The following is a 15,813-nucleotide window of genomic DNA, read 5'->3' as shown; positions in this document are numbered from 1 at the left end:
TAACGCCCTGGCCATAGAGAGGGTTTTTTGTTCTCTATTGTTGGTTAGGCCAGGGTGTGACATGGGTGGGCGTTCTAGGTTTCTTTTTCTATGTTGGTGGTTTTCTTTGTTTCGGCTGTGTATGGCTCTCAATCAGGAACAGGTGTAGATTGTTGTTGCTGATTGAGAGTCATACATAGGCAGCCTGTTTTTCCTTTGGGGTTTGTGGGTGAATGTTTTCCGTATAGCTTCTGTGCCTTATGGAACTGTGTAGTCGTTGTTTTGGTTTATTTTTGTAAGTGTTCACTTTTCTTCAAATTAAAAAGATGAGCATTCACATTCCCGCTGCGTTTTGGTCCTGTGTTCCCGACGACCGTTACAAGCTGGTAGCTACCGGTATCGTCTCGGGTTTTAAAAGTATTTTAGCCTGTATGGACATTGTTTTGCGATTAGTAATGAGCAGTTTCAACATTTCTAAATGCCGTGTTGCATTATTCAAGTGTGTTAACTTCTGTGCAGCTTGAGTGGGGAGCAGCCCAGACAACTCTAGCAATGAATGTGTAAGCGGAGCAGGCACTTTACTCTTTGTGCTATAAAAGGTCTGCGCTGATAGACAGACTTGATCCTCTCAATCACGTGAGGCACATTTGACAGAAGTACCGACTGTAACAAAAATGTTAGTACAGAACCGTTTTTTTGATCGCATCCCTTTCCATACATATTTGAGCATGGTAGAAGTGGTCAGAAAGTTACTTTTTGGACCTGAATGCCAAGACATTTAGGAGATAGAGGTGCTCAAAGTTGACACATTTTGTATACCCCACCCTAACATGAAACATTTGTCTTCATCACTGGAAAAGATACACCGGGGCCTTCCGAGTGGCGCAGCGGTGTAAGGCAATGCATCTCAGTGCGCGGTTAGGCGGGTCATGTTTCGGAGGATGCATAACTCCACCTTTGCCTCTCCTGAGCCTGTTGGGGAGTTGCCACGATGAGACAGGATCGAAATTGGGGAGAAAAAAGGGGGTAAAATACCAACAAAAAAATAAAGAATGATGGTTGAGTGACAAAGCTTACAACAGGGTTGTCAAACTATTTTCTAATTACTTGAAAACATGTTTTTACCTTTAACGTCAAATATCTAAAAACGCGCATAAACTTTTTTTCTTTCATTTTCTCATATGTTGTAGCTTAGACCCTGAGGTTTTTGTGTTGTGCCTGCCATCAGTTGAGACACAGCATACTCTTGAATGCGGGGTGGGTGTCATTTCAATCATAGAAATAGAATTCATAGAATGGATATTTATTTATTTTTATTTAACTTGGCAAGTCAGTTAAGAACAAATTCTTATTTACAATGACGGCCTACCAAAAGGCCTCCTGCGGGGATGGGAGCTGGGATTAAAAAAAAATATATATATATATGACAAAGCACACATCACGACGAGACAACACAACACTACATAAAGAGAGACCTAAGACGACAACAACATAGCAAGGCAGCAACACATGACAACATGGTAGCAGCACAAAACATGGTACAAACATTATTGGGCACAAACAACAGCACAAAGGGTAAGAAGGTAGGGACAACAATACATCACGCAAAGCAGCCAAATCTGTCAGTAAGAGTGTCCATGTTTTGGTTTTTGAATGAAGAGATTGAGATAAAACTGTCCAGTTTGAGTGTTTGTTGCAGCTCGTTCCAGTCGCTAGCTGCAACGAACTGAAAAGAGGAGCAACCCAGGGATGTGTGTGCTTTGGAGACCTTTAACAGAATGTGACTGGCAAAAAGGGTGGTGTATGTGGAGGATGAGGGCTGCAATAGATATCTCAGATGGGGGAGTGAGGCCGAAGAGGGTTTTATAAATGAGCATCAACCAGTGGGTCTTGCGACGGGTATACAGAGATGACCAGTTTACAGAGGAGTATAGAGTGCAGTGGTGTCCTATAAAGAGCATTGGTGACAAATCTGATGGCCGAATGGTAAAGATCATCTAGCCGCTCGAGAGAGCACCCTAACCTGCTGATCTATAAATTATGCCTCCGTAATCTAGCATAGGGCTGGGCGATATACCGTTTTTTGCGATATACCAGTATTGATGCACGGACCGGTTTGGGTTTTTACTTTACCTTCTATACCGGCATTTGAATGTTTGGTTTGTTCAATGTGATATGCAGTGTGTAACGTCCATTTTTATAGTTTACTTCGCTACTTGAGTCATCTCTCTCCACTCTCACTATGCCGCTTTCCACACAGACCTAGTCATGCCCCCTGTCACCCAAGGAGCGCATTTGATGTTCCTCATGGTCAATGATGATAACGATGCAGTTGTCACTTTGCTTCTTAATATAAATCTACTAGCATTCTATAATTACACTATTAGCTTGTGTTTCTTACATCTGCAAACAGCTAGTTCACTTTTCTTAGCAAGTTGTTCCTAAATCTTGTTAGCCGCTAATCGCTAGCTATCTAATAAATGTACTGTAGCGACCCTGGGTTTATAAGCGAGGATATCGACTCTGCCGCTTCAGCATGCTTTTGCGGCACAGTCGATAGCGCGTTGGACTTCAGGCTAGAAGGTTAAGGGTTCGAGACCTGCTCCCTGCCTGTTTCATTACAGTATTGAGTAAGAGCAAGCGTAATGAGCTATACAGCCTGTTAATACCTGTGATTGTGTAGACCTAAATCAGCATGTTGTTGGTGCAACATTGTCTTCTAAATTAAAGAGGTAAACGCAAAGCAAGAATATGTTAGCTACATGAAGTAGCTAAGAGAACATTAAATGTAGCCAAAGATTATAGGGTCCCCTAGGAAACACAGGAAACACCTATCAACACATCAGTTCCTACCCTGTCACAATAACTCCTCCCTGGCATTTTCATTTGTTGTCATGTCAAACAACACTGTATTAAAAGTGCCCACTATTATATTCTAACTATATAATTAGAATAGACATTCTATTCCCATGATTCCAACAGTTAACCCAAGTGTTTTGCTCTAAATGGCAAGTCAAATTGCAACATTTGGTTAAAAATAAGGCCCAGATTGCTTGCCCATATTGTGCAGCCCTACGTGGCAGTGTGGAAATGATCTCAAATGCAGAAATTGATGAAAATTATGACTTTTTTGGGGTTGAAGTTGAATTGAACAGTATAAAACAATCAGAATGGAGAAAGACCCATTGAACAGACCTCCCTCCCATCTTCCACCAGCTTGCTACCTATGGCCCGGCTAGCTGTCTGAATCTCACTGGACCCTTTGATCACTCGGCTAAGCATGCCTCTCCTTAATGTCAATATGCCTTCTCCATTGCTGTTCTGGTTAGTGTTTATTGGCTTATTTCACTGTAGAGCCTCTAGCTCTGCTCATTATACCTTATCCAACCTCTCAGTTCCTCCACCCACACATGCTATGACATCTTCTGGTTTCAATGATGTTTCTAGAGACAATATCTCTCTCATAATCACTAAATGCCTAGGTTTACCTCCTCTGTACTCACATCCCACCATACCTTTGTCTGTACATTATACCTTGAAGCTATTTTATCGCCCCCAGAAACCTGCTCCTTTTTCTCTCTATTCTGGACGTCACAGACGACCAATTCTTATAGCTTTTAGCCGTACCCTCATACTTATTCTTCTCTGCTCCTCTGGGGATGTAGAGGTGAATCCAGGCCCTGCAGTGCCTGGCTCCACTCCTACTCCCCAGGCGCTCTCTTTTGATGACTTCTGTAACCGTAATAACCTTGGTTTCATGCATGTTAACATTAGAAGCCTCCTCCCTAAGTTTGTTTTATTCACTGCTTTAGCACACTCTGCCAACCCGGATGTCCTAGCTGTGTCTGAATCTTGGCTTAGGAAGTCCACCAAAAACTCTGAAATCTTCATCCCTAACTACAACGTTTTCAGACAAGATAGAACGACCAAAGGGGGCGGTGTTGCAATCTACTGCAGAGATAGCCTGCAGAGTTCTGTCCTGCTATCCAGGTCTGTACCCAAACAATTTGAACTTCTACTTTTAAAAATCCACCTCTCCAAAAACAAGTCTCTCACCGTTGCCACCTGCTATAGACCCCCCTCGGCCCCTAGTTGTGCTCTGGACACCATATGTGAACTGATTGCCCCCCATCTATCTTCAGAGCTCGTGCTACTAGGTGACCTAAACTGGGACATGCTTAACACCCCAGCCATCCTACAATCCAAGCTTGATGCCCTCAATCTCACACAAATTATTAATGAACCCACCAGGTACAACCCCAAAGCCGCAAACACTGGCACCCTCATAGATATCATCCTAACCAACGTGCCCTCTAAATACACCTCTGCTGTTTTCAACCAAGATCTCAGCGATCACTGCCTCATTGCCTGCACCCGTAATGGGTCAGCGGTCAAACGACCTCCACTCATCACTGTCAAACGCTCCCTGAAACATTTCAAAGAGCAAGCCTTTCTAATCGACCTGGCCCTGGTATCCTGGAAGGATATTGACCTCATCCCGTCAGTAGAGGATGCCTGGTTATTTTTTAAAAATGCCTTCCTCTCCATCTTAAATAAGCATGCCCCTTTCAAGAAATTTAGAACCAGGAACAGATATAGCCCTTGGTTCTCCCCAGACCTGACTGCCCTTAACCAACACAAAAATATCCTGTGGCGTTCTGCATTAGCATTGAACTGCCCCCGCGATATGCAACTTTTTAGGGAAGTTAGAAACCAATACACACAAGCAGTTAGAAACGCCAAGGCTAGCTTTTTCAAACAGAAATTCGCTTCGTGCAACTCCAACTCTAAAAAGTTCTGGGACATTGTAAAGTCCATGGAGAATAAGAACACCTCCTCCCAACTGCCCACTGCACTGAGGATAGGAAACTCTGTCACCACCGATAAGCCCACTATAATTGAGAATTTCAATAAGCATTTTTCTACGGCTGGCCATGCTTTCCACCTAACTACCCCTACTGCATTCAACAGCACTGCACCCCCCACAGCTACTCGCCCAAGCCTCCCCCATTTCTCCTTCTCCCAAATCCATTCAGCTGATGTTCTGAAAGAGCTGCACCCTCTCCGCTATGCAATCTGGTTTCAGAGCTGGTCATGGGTGCACCTCAGCCACGCTCAAGGTCCTAAACGACATCATAACCGCCATCGATAAGAAACAATACTGTGCTGCCGTATTCATTGACCTGGCCAAAGCTTTTGACTCTGTTAATCACATCCTCATCGGCAGACTCAGTAGCCTTGGTTTCTCAAACGATTGCGTCGCCTGGTTCACCAACTACTTCTCTGACAGAGTTCAGTGTGTCAAATCGGAGGGCCTACTGTCTGGAACTCTGGCAGTCTCTATGGGGGTACCACAGGGTTCAATTCTTGGGCCAACTCTTTTCTCTGTATACATAAATGATGTCGCTCTTGCTGCTGGTGAATCTCTGATCCACCTCTACGCAGACGACACCATTCTGTACACTTCTGGCCCTTCTTTGGACACTGTGTTAACAACCCTCCAGACGAGCTTCAATGCCATTCAACTCTCCTTCCGTGGTCTCCAATTGCTCCTAAACACAAGTAAAACTAAATGCATGCTCTTCAACCGATCGCTGCCTGCACCTGCCCGCCTGTCCAGCATCACTTCTCTGGACGGTTCTAACTTAGAATTTGTGGACAACTACAAATACCTTGGTGTCTGGTTAGACTGTAAACTCTCCTTCCAGACTCACATCAATCATCTCCAATCCAAAGTGAAATCTCGAATTGGCTTCCTATTTCGCAACAAAGCATCCTTCACTCATGCTGCCAAACATACCCTCGTAAAACTGACCATCCTGCCAATCCTCGACTTCGGCGATGTCATTTACAAAATAGCTTCCAATACCCTACTCAACAAGCTGGATGCTGTCTATCACAGTGCCATCCGTTTTGTCACCAAAGCCCCATATACTACCCACCACTGCGACCTGTACGCTCTCGTTGGCTGGCCTTCGCTTCATAATCGTCGCCAAACACATTGGCTCCAGGTCATCTACAAGACCCTGCTAGGTAAAGTCCCCCCTTATCTCCGCTCACTGGTCACCATAGCAGCACCCACCTGTAGCACGCGCTCCAGCAGGTATATCTCTCTGGTCACCCCTAAAGCCAACTCCTCCTTTGGTCGTCTCTCCTTCCAGTTCTCTGCTGCCAATGACTGGAACGAACTACAAAAATCTCTGAAACTGGAAACACTTATCTCCCTCACTAGCTTTAAGCACCAGCTGTCAGAGAAGCTCACAGATCATTGCACCTGTACATAGCCCATCTATAATTTAGCCCAAACTACTACCTCTTACCCTACTGTATTTATTTATTTATTTATTTTGCTCCTTTGCACCATATTATTTATATTTTATCTCTGAACTTTCTTCAAACTACAAATCTACCATTCCAGTGTTTTTCTTGCTATACTTTATTTACTTTGCCACCATGGCATTTTTTTGCCTTTACCTCCCTTATCTCACATCATTTGCTCACATTGTATATAGTCTTATTTAAAAAAAAAAAAAATTCTACTGCATCATTGATTGTATGTTGTTTTACTCCATGTGTAACTCTGTGTTTTTGTATGTTGTCGAACTGCTTTGCTTTATCTTGGCCAGGTCGCAATTGTAAATGAGAACTTGTTCTCAACTTGCCTACCTGGTTAAATAAAGGTGAAATAAATAAAAAAATAAAAAATTGAAATCAGTTAGAATGTATGTGTTGACACCCTAGGACCACTCACTACTCATAAAGAAAATGTAGAACTTTTATTATAAAAAATAAATAAATACTGTGATATAATATAATATTTTGGCCGTATCGCCCAGCCCTAATCTAGCATGGGTAGGGTGGTCATCTAAATCAGGGTTAGTTTGGCAGCTGGGATGAAAGAGGAGCGATTACGATAGAGGAAACCAAGTCTAGATTTAACTTTAGCCCGCAGCTTTGATATGTGCTGAGAGAAGGACAGTGTACCGTCTAGCCATACTCCCAAGTACTTGTATAAGGTGACTACCTCAAGCTCTAAACCCTCAGAAGTGGTAAGCACACCTGTGGGGAGAGGGGCATTCTTCTTACCAAACCACATGACATATCCATTCAGACCCCTGCAATTTAGTTGGTACATCATCGAAATGTAAATTGAATTGAAATATTAATAGCCCTGTAACATCAAAGACCCACCATCATATTTTACAGTAGGTATGGGGTTATTTTCTGCTCATGCATTCTCATTTCTACTCCAAACCCACCACTGGTGTGCATGACCAAAGAGCTCTATTTTCACATCATCCAACAAATGTTAATGCCTGATGTTTGCTAAACAGCATTGGCACTTGGATTGGAACCGGTGCTTTGGTCAGAGGATATGGAAAATAAAGCTCTATGGTCTCGTACGCCATTGGTGGGTTTGGCGTCAAAATGAGAATGTATGAGCAGAAAAGAACCCCATACCTACTGTAAAATATGGTGGTGGATCTTTGATGTTATGGGGCTATTTGGCTTCCACTGGTCCTGGGACCCTTGTTAAGCTCAACGGAATCATGCGCTTTACCCTGTACCATGATATGTGAGCCAAAAACCTGGTTACCTTTGCCAGGAGCCGTAAACTTGGCCGCATGTAGATCTTCCAGAAAGACAATAACCCCAAGCACACATCAAAATCCACAAAGAAATTGTTAATTGGCAACATAACCAACATTTTACAATTGCCATCTCAGTCTCTGTACAAACCTGTGGTTTGAATTGAAGAGGATAGTCCATAAGCACAGATGAAGGATATCAAGGATCTGTCAGGATTCTGTATTGGGGAATCGTCTAAGATCCTTCCCAATGTTTTTTCCAGCAGGCTCAGTGCCGTTATCCTTGCAAGGTGAAGTATTGAAATGTATTGAAAACAGGGGTGTCTAGTTTTGCCCCCTACCTTTTTTGAGAAAAAAAATTATATATATAAACTTTCTCTGAGCAATTGTATTAGTTTAAAATAATATTTCCCCTTTTTTAAATTTTTTTTGCATACAATATAGCGCACTATTTGAATTGTTTTATACGGTAATTTTTGCTGATCTTTATCAAGGTTGTCAATAATGGAAGATTGACAATATCATTTTGACAGTATCATTTAAAACAATTGATATTCCTATTCAAGTCATCATTCTCTGATGTGTGGACTTCCAACCATCTTTGTGCTACCATTTTAAAGTTAAAGTAAAAAAAGATGTAATAAAATCAGCCAAAACATGACATCCACCCTGTATTCATGCTGTGGGCACAACACAAACACCTCAGATTATATAAAATAGGGTCTAAGCTGCAACATATGTGAAAATGAAAAAAATCTGAGTTTACACATTTTTAGATAATTGCTGTTAAAGGTAAAAAAAATAATAAAAAAAATAACATTTGTATTATACAAACATTTTACTTTGACAACCCCGTTAAGCTTTTCAATTATCAAACTCAACCATTTATCTTTTCCAGTGATGAAGACAAGGATGTCTCATGGTAGGGTGGGGTTTTCAAAATGGGTAAACTTTGAGCACACCTATCTCCTAAATGTTTTGGCATTCAGGTCCAAAAAGTTACTTTCTGACCACTTCTACCATTGGCAAATATGTATAGAAAGTTTCGTTCAAATCAAAAAGGGTGCAGTCAAAAAGCTATTGAAATCAAATGACCGAGTTCTAGAGTAGCCTATTCAATCCCCCTACTCGGTTAATTTCCGCATCACAATTGGTAGACTATTCTGTGAGGGCCTATGGCAAATAGTAACATTCCAAGCATTTAACCAGAACAACATGATTGTCTGGTTTTATTTTTCAGGCCTTGCAAATGTTTGAGTGTTACTGGAAATAGGAACTAGGCGGTTGGGCTGTCAGTGGTATGTGTTTTTCTTGTTCATGCACCATGTTTTTGGGAAAGTGTAGCCACCTGTATTCACCTGTTCTCATTATTTGATAACAGTGCATGTCCATTTCATCTCGAGTTACATTACAGAGTTGAGTGTAAAACAGCAGAGTGATTGGGCAAAACAGCTAAGAGCTCATGTTGATGCAAGTGGTCATCAATCTCTTCAGCTAGAATCAAAGTCATTTTGTTCACCTAAGGTCTTAATTCAGTTGAACCATTGTAGTAAACACATTCTCCCCATCTCTGTAGAATCTACCTATTTTCAGAATAAGATGTTTCTGTGCACTCGCTGCTTGAGTAGGTAAACATTGCTATGGTGGGCTGAATTTAATTCTAGAAATCTTTCTTTATGTGTTGTGTGAAAGGTGTGACAAAGCGGACTTGTGATCATTCTGTTCTTTCTCAGGGGATATCATCTTCAATGCACGGGATCCAGAATTACCTCCAGACTTCATATTTGGAGAGGACGCAGAATTCCTGCCAGAACCCTCAGAACTCCCAGTGAGTACAATTCCCCACCTCATTCATTTCCCACAATTCCCCACAGCTTAGCCAATTCATCACCCTGGCCTAATGTGAATGACTCGCCAAGTTGCTGCTCAGACAGGTTCAATGTGGTGAGCAGTAGAAGGCAGATGACTCTGCTGCTCTGGTTTATGGTCCAAATGTTTGGACCATTCTGTTGTTTTGACGCACTTTTATCTGGAACTCAAGTGCCGTTACTGATATGTGAGGATGAGTCAGCAGAAATATTGACCCCACGACCTCCAATGTTCTGTTGAAAAGGCGTTGGTGCGTTGCGTAATCACTTCTTCTGAATGTGTTGGCCTGCATGTCCTCCTCCCTTCTTTGGAAAACTGTCGATTGCGACAGGAGTGTGGTTCAGACTGCCTAAAAATAATTTCCTTATACATTAGCTAAATAATTAGCTTAGATTGCACACTAAGATATTTAGACACATACTTATTATAATACAGACATACACAAGACATACAGCAATCCAGTGTTTCTTGAAAAATGTGTAAGGGGGGAGGGGGCACCGTCTAAAATATAATTTTCACCTACAGAAATAAGCCCAGTAACATATTGTTAAAATTATTTTGTACATATTGGACCATGTACATTGCCTTCGGAAAGTATTCAGACCACATTGTGTTACGTTACAGCCTTATTCTAAAATTGATTACATCGTTTTCCCCCTCATCGGTCTACACAAAGTACCCCATGATGACAAAGCAAAAACTGAACAGTTTTTTTGTAATTTTCTGAAATATACATTAACATAAGTATTCATACCCTTTACTCAGTACTTTGTTGAAGCACCTTTACAGCATCGAGTCTTCTTGGGTATGACACTACAAGCTTGACACACTTGTATTTGGGGAGTTTCTCCCATTTTTCTCTGCAGATCCTCTCAAGCTCTGTCAGGTTGGATGGGGAGCGTTGCTGCACAGCTTTTTTCAGGTCTCTCCAGAGATGTTCGATCAAGTTCAAGTCCAGGCTCTGGCTGGGCCACTCAAGGACTTTCAGAGACTTATACCGAAGCCACTCCTCCGTGTGCTTAGGGTCATTGTCCTGTTAGAATGTGAACCTTCGCCCCAGTCTGAGGTCCTGAGCGCGCTCTGGAGCAGGTTTTCGTCAAGGATCTCTCTGTACTTTGCTCGATCCTGACTAGTCTGCTAGTCCCTGCCGCTGGAAAAACATCCTGATTGGTGGAGTGCTGCAGAGATGGTTGTCCTTCTGGAAGGTTCTCCCATCTCCACAGAGGGACTCTAGAGCTCTGTCAGAGTGATCATTGGGTTCTTGGTCAACTCCCTGACCAAGGCCCTTCTACCCCGATTGCTCAGTTTGGCTGGGCGGCCAGCTGTAGGAAGAGTCTTGGTGGTTCCAAACTTCTTCCATTTAAGAATGATGGAGGCCACTGTGTTCTTGGGGGATCTTCAATGCTCTGACGTGCATTGTCAACTGGGGGAGCTTATATAGACAGGTGCGTGCCTTTCCAAATCATGTCCGATCAATTGAATTTACCACAGTTGTAGAAACATCTGAAGGATAATCAATGGAAACAGGATGCACCTGAGCTCAATTTTGAGTCTCATAGAAAAGTATCTGAATACTTATGTAAATAAGGTATCTTTTTTTATTTTTATACATTTGCAAAATGTAATTTGTTTAACTAGTTAGCAATCTATTGATGAATTTTATGTCCCAAAAAGCGTAACTTGGGGTATACCACCACCTGGTGTGAAACACCCCTTGCCTGTAATTCTCACAGAAACCACTTCATGTCACAATGTTTCCCCAAACACTTTCCCTGGTTCCCACTACTCTTGCGCAACTAAAAATGTTATCTGTCTCATCACAATTTAAGTCACTCCCAAAAAAGGATTTTGAGGTAGGGTGATGTTTTTTCTCAAGTTAACCTACAATTGACATTTAGCCCCACTCTCCCTTATGCCCTCACTGCAAATTACAGAGCGGTAAGGTGCTTAACCATGCACTGCTAAAAACTCAGGGTTTTAAATGGTGCAGTTTGTGCATTTTTAGGAATTGAGAACTAAATAAAGTAGGAATGGAAAGCTGGGATCCCCTTTTTTTTTTAACAAAGACTATTCAAACTGCAGTTTTCCCCGCGATTGCAAAAATGTCATTTTTTTCCATGTTATATATTTTTGGGGCGTGGCAGCAATGATTTTTGCCGTGGCGCAGCGACCACTGCTAAATGACTGCAGCGGAAACACTGCAGCAATCTTTGGGAACTTTCTATTGCAGGTTGCTAGTCTGGTCCAGAAAAACTACTTAAAACAAACAAAACAACAGTGTCCAACATAGGGATGACCTCAGCAAACCAACCTGCCATTTGTTGCATATATTGTCTCCCCGACAGACTTAGCAGGTGTCTGTGAGTTAAGTTCAGGGCAGTTGGAAGACAGGGCATTTCACATGGGCGTCAACTCCCCAACACAGTCTAGGAACAAACGTATGACCTCGGAATCCACCAGCACACACACAACTGATTTATGGTAAAGTAATAAGATGATAGTAAAGGGAAGAGTTGAATGGCAACCAGGAATTAGACATAGGGTTCGGCGCTCACTTGTTAATAGGCCTAATATGTTGTCCCTGTGGAAAACTTCCTGCTGGAAACGGATGCCAGACGAGGCGCTGAGAGGCTTGGCAAGAGGCGGTTGTTGTTGTTGCTGTTACTACAGGGTCTTAAAGTTGTCCACAGGGCTATTTTTAAAGCCACCTAACAGGGAGAAGTTAAATTCCCCAGCCTGTCAGAGTCTGGGAGACAAGGGGGGAGGTATTGCTCACTGTCTCGTAAAACAGCTGCACACATAAGGGGAAGCACCTCCATCGCGCCAGTGTTTGGCAGCCCCTCTGTCTTTATTCTCGCTATCTTTCTTGCCATGTTTTCTAAATCCTTACTTTTTCTCTACCTGTGATGTTTTTTTCCCCCTCCTGCTTGCTCCCCCTCTTTCTCCATCTTTAGTAAGTCTCACCCTCCTGCTCTCTTACTCCATAAAACCCTGTTTTCTCAATGCTTCAGTTCATTTACCATTTCCCACCATTGACTAGTAAGCAGACCTCTTCGCCAGTAATCGTTATGAATCAGTTTGTGAACTGGAAACTTTAGAGTAGGAGCTTGGAAAGAGACAAATGTAAACCACTGAACCAGGTGACTGAGTAACTTATTTCCTCATAGGAAGAAGAACTTGCAGCAGCTGCTCAAACCACATTTTGACTAACCCTTGGAAAAAGGAGCTCATTTGCCATTTTGCACTATTCTATTTGTAGAGTGGAGGGAGGGAAGGAGGAGTATGTTGCAACATGGGTTTTCAGAGACTCATTTATACCTGATGGCTTCTAATCTGCTTCAAAGCTATAACATAGTTTGGTGATGATCCTAATGAGTTCAGGTGGTGCACACCTTTCACTTTACTTGAAAGAACATAGCCTCACAGTGGTGTGTGTTCACACACATAGTGTGGTTTGGCTCACTGTTCAAATGTTGCATTCATCTTTAGATCTGAGATGGAGATTTTGGACAAACAGGTTTCTTGGTGCATGCATTCAGGACAGGAAGCCAAGAGACACAAGAGTGCAGCAAGTGTAGGCTGCACAGTTAATCTAAGTACACACACCCAAACACTTGCTACTGAATTTAACCATTAATCACACCTCACTCTCTTGACCAAACAACCTATTTATGTAACAAACATGTCTACAACAGGACGTTGAGATTTTCCATTTAATCCACATCCCAACATGTAGCATACCTTTCGCCTGCAAACCGTCAATACAAAGATGTACTTAAAGTAGGGCTGGGAGATTATATCGAATTTATGTTTTAACTCAATGTTCCAAACGCCTGTATCGCAAGGTTCACATTTTTTTCTTGTTTTTATGAACGTTTGTCTCCTTTGCTCCTTCTGTGCTGTGTACACTGTGCACCTTCCCACTCGAACACAGACACCAAGACCCTGCCACTCACAAAATACACATGAAACTTAGTGGTCAAACACAGAAATGGTTCCAATGGTTTGTTCACCATTCATGTTTCCCATAGGGAAAATTACATTTCAAACAAGGTCTGTGTTTCATGTAGGCTTTCCCTGGCGTGACGTTTTGATAATCATCTCACGAACATGGGGACTTTTATCAATATATTCAGTTATATTTACTCTCAGATTCGAAAATACCAATTAGCATCGAAGTAGACATCATGCAAGACTACAAATGCATGCAAGCTACGGCATGTCATCTCTAGCTGACACCTTAAATTTACAAAATGAAAGATATGTTGAATATTTTCATTTATCTGTTCCATATTTTAACTGCTATTTGTTTGCTTATTTATGCATTTGGTGTCTACAGAATACTATCCTTGTAGCAGTCAGATATTCATAATATACCATGAATACTAGTAATTTTTGCAAAGACGCTAGCTAGCTACCTAGAGGATATTAGCAACATGCTGTTATTTTACCAGATCCTCTTCTCCTTCAGCTGGTGGAGGTCTATATTTAATTCCTTAAAATGTCTGCCAACTATATGAACGAGGTGAAATCCATTTCAATTCATTGTGTTAGAATGCACTGCTGTATTAAAGCAAATCAGAACTAACTTGTTGATGTGTTTTGATGCAGATTCAAAGCCAGATTAACTGGCTTTGATTGTGGGGGCTGTCTTGTTAGACTTCAGTGAAGCTTTTGACATTATCGATCATAGTCTGCTGCTGGAAAAAACGTATGTGTTATGGCTTTATACCCCCTGCTATAATGTGGATAAAGAGTTACTTGTCTAACAGAACACAGAGGGGGTACTTTAATGGAAGGCTCTGAAATTCACTGCTCAAAAAAATAAAGGGAACATTAAAATAACACATCCTAGATCTGAATGAATGAAATAATCTTATTAAATACTTTTTTCTTTACATAGTTGAATGTGCTGACAACAAAATCACACAAAAATAATTAATGGAAATCCAATTTATCAACCCATGGAGGTCTGGATTTGGAGTCACACTCAAAATTAAAGTGGAAAACCACACTACAGGCTGATCCAACTTTGATGTAATGTCCTTAAAACAAGTCAAAATGAGGCTCAGTAGTGTGTGTGGCCTCCACGTGCCTGTATGACCTCCCTACAATGCCTGGGCATGCTCCTGATGAGGTGGCGGATGGTCTCCTGAGGGATCTCCTCCCAGACCTGGACTAAAGCATCCGCCAACTCCTGGACAGTCTGTGGTGGATGGAGCGAGACATGATGTCCCAGATGTGCTCAATTGGATTCAGGTCTGGGGAACGGGCGGGCCAGTCCATAACATCAATGCCTTCCTCTTGCAGGAACTGCTGACACACTCCAGCCACATGAGGTCTAGCATTGGCTTGCGTTAGGAGGAACCCAGGGCCAACCGCACCAGCATATGGTCTCACAAGGGGTCTGAGGATCTCATCTCGGTACCTAATGGCAGTCAGGCTACCTCTGGCGAGCACATGGAGGGCTGTGCAGCCCCCCAAAGAAATGCCACCCCACACCATGACTGACCCACCGCCAAACCGGTCATGCTGGAGGATGTTGCAGGCAGCAGAACGTTCTCCACGGCGTCTCCAGACTGTCACGTCTGTCACGTGCTCAGTGTGAACCTGCTTTCATCTGTGAAGAGCACAGGGCGCCAGTGGCGAATTTGCCAATCTTGGTGTTCTATGGCAAATGCCAAACGTCCTGCACGGTGTTGGGCTGTAAGCACAACCCCCACCTGTGGACGTCGGGCCCTCATACCACCCTCATGGAGTCTGTTTTTGACCGTTTGAGCAGACACATGCACATTTGTGGCCTGCTGGGGGTCATTTTGCAGGGCTCTGGCAGTGCTCCTCCTGCTCCTCCTTGCACAAAGGCAGAGGTAGCGGTCCTGCTGCTGGGTTGTTGCCCTCCTACGGCCTCCTCCACGTCTTCTGATGTACTGGCCTGTCTCCTGGTAGCGCCTCCATGCTCTGGACACTACGCTGACAAACACAGCAAACCTTCTTGCCACAGGTCACATTGATGTGCCATCCTGGATGATCTGCACTACCTGAGCCACTTGTGTGGGTTGTAGACTCCGTCTCATGCTACCACTAGAGTGAAAGCACCGCCAGCATTCAAAAGTGACCAAAACATCAGCCAGGAAGCATAGGAACTGAGAAGTGGTCTGTGGTCACCACCTGCAGAACCACTCCTTTATTGGGGGTGTCTTGCTAATTGCCTATAATTTCCACCTGTTGTCTATTCCATTTGCACAACAGCATGTGAAATTTATTGTCAATCAGTGTTGCTTCCTAAGTGGACAGTTTGATTTCACAGAAGTGTGATTGACTTGTAGTTACATTGTGTTGTTTAAGTGTTCCCTTTATTTTTTTTGAGCAGTATATA

At 42.7% G+C, this 15,813-nt stretch overlaps 1 protein-coding gene across 1 annotated transcript in view; it reads left to right on the top strand.

Annotated features, from left to right (window-relative positions):
• babam2 (BRISC and BRCA1 A complex member 2) overlaps positions 1–15,813 on the top strand; it is a 214,911-nt gene that overhangs the window by 26,096 nt on the left and 173,002 nt on the right. Inside the window, exon 4 of the mRNA XM_014210010.3 lies at positions 9,302–9,396. Within this exon, the coding sequence (XP_014065485.1) occupies positions 9,302–9,396 (95 nt within the window). The remainder of the gene's footprint in view (positions 1–9,301; positions 9,397–15,813) is intronic.

This window comes from Salmo salar, chromosome 09, assembly GCF_965601325.2.
Source record: "Salmo salar chromosome 09, fSalSal1, whole genome shotgun sequence".
NCBI classification, from domain to species: domain Eukaryota; kingdom Metazoa; phylum Chordata; class Actinopteri; order Salmoniformes; family Salmonidae; genus Salmo; species Salmo salar.
This window is presented reverse-complemented; position numbering and strand designations above follow the sequence as displayed.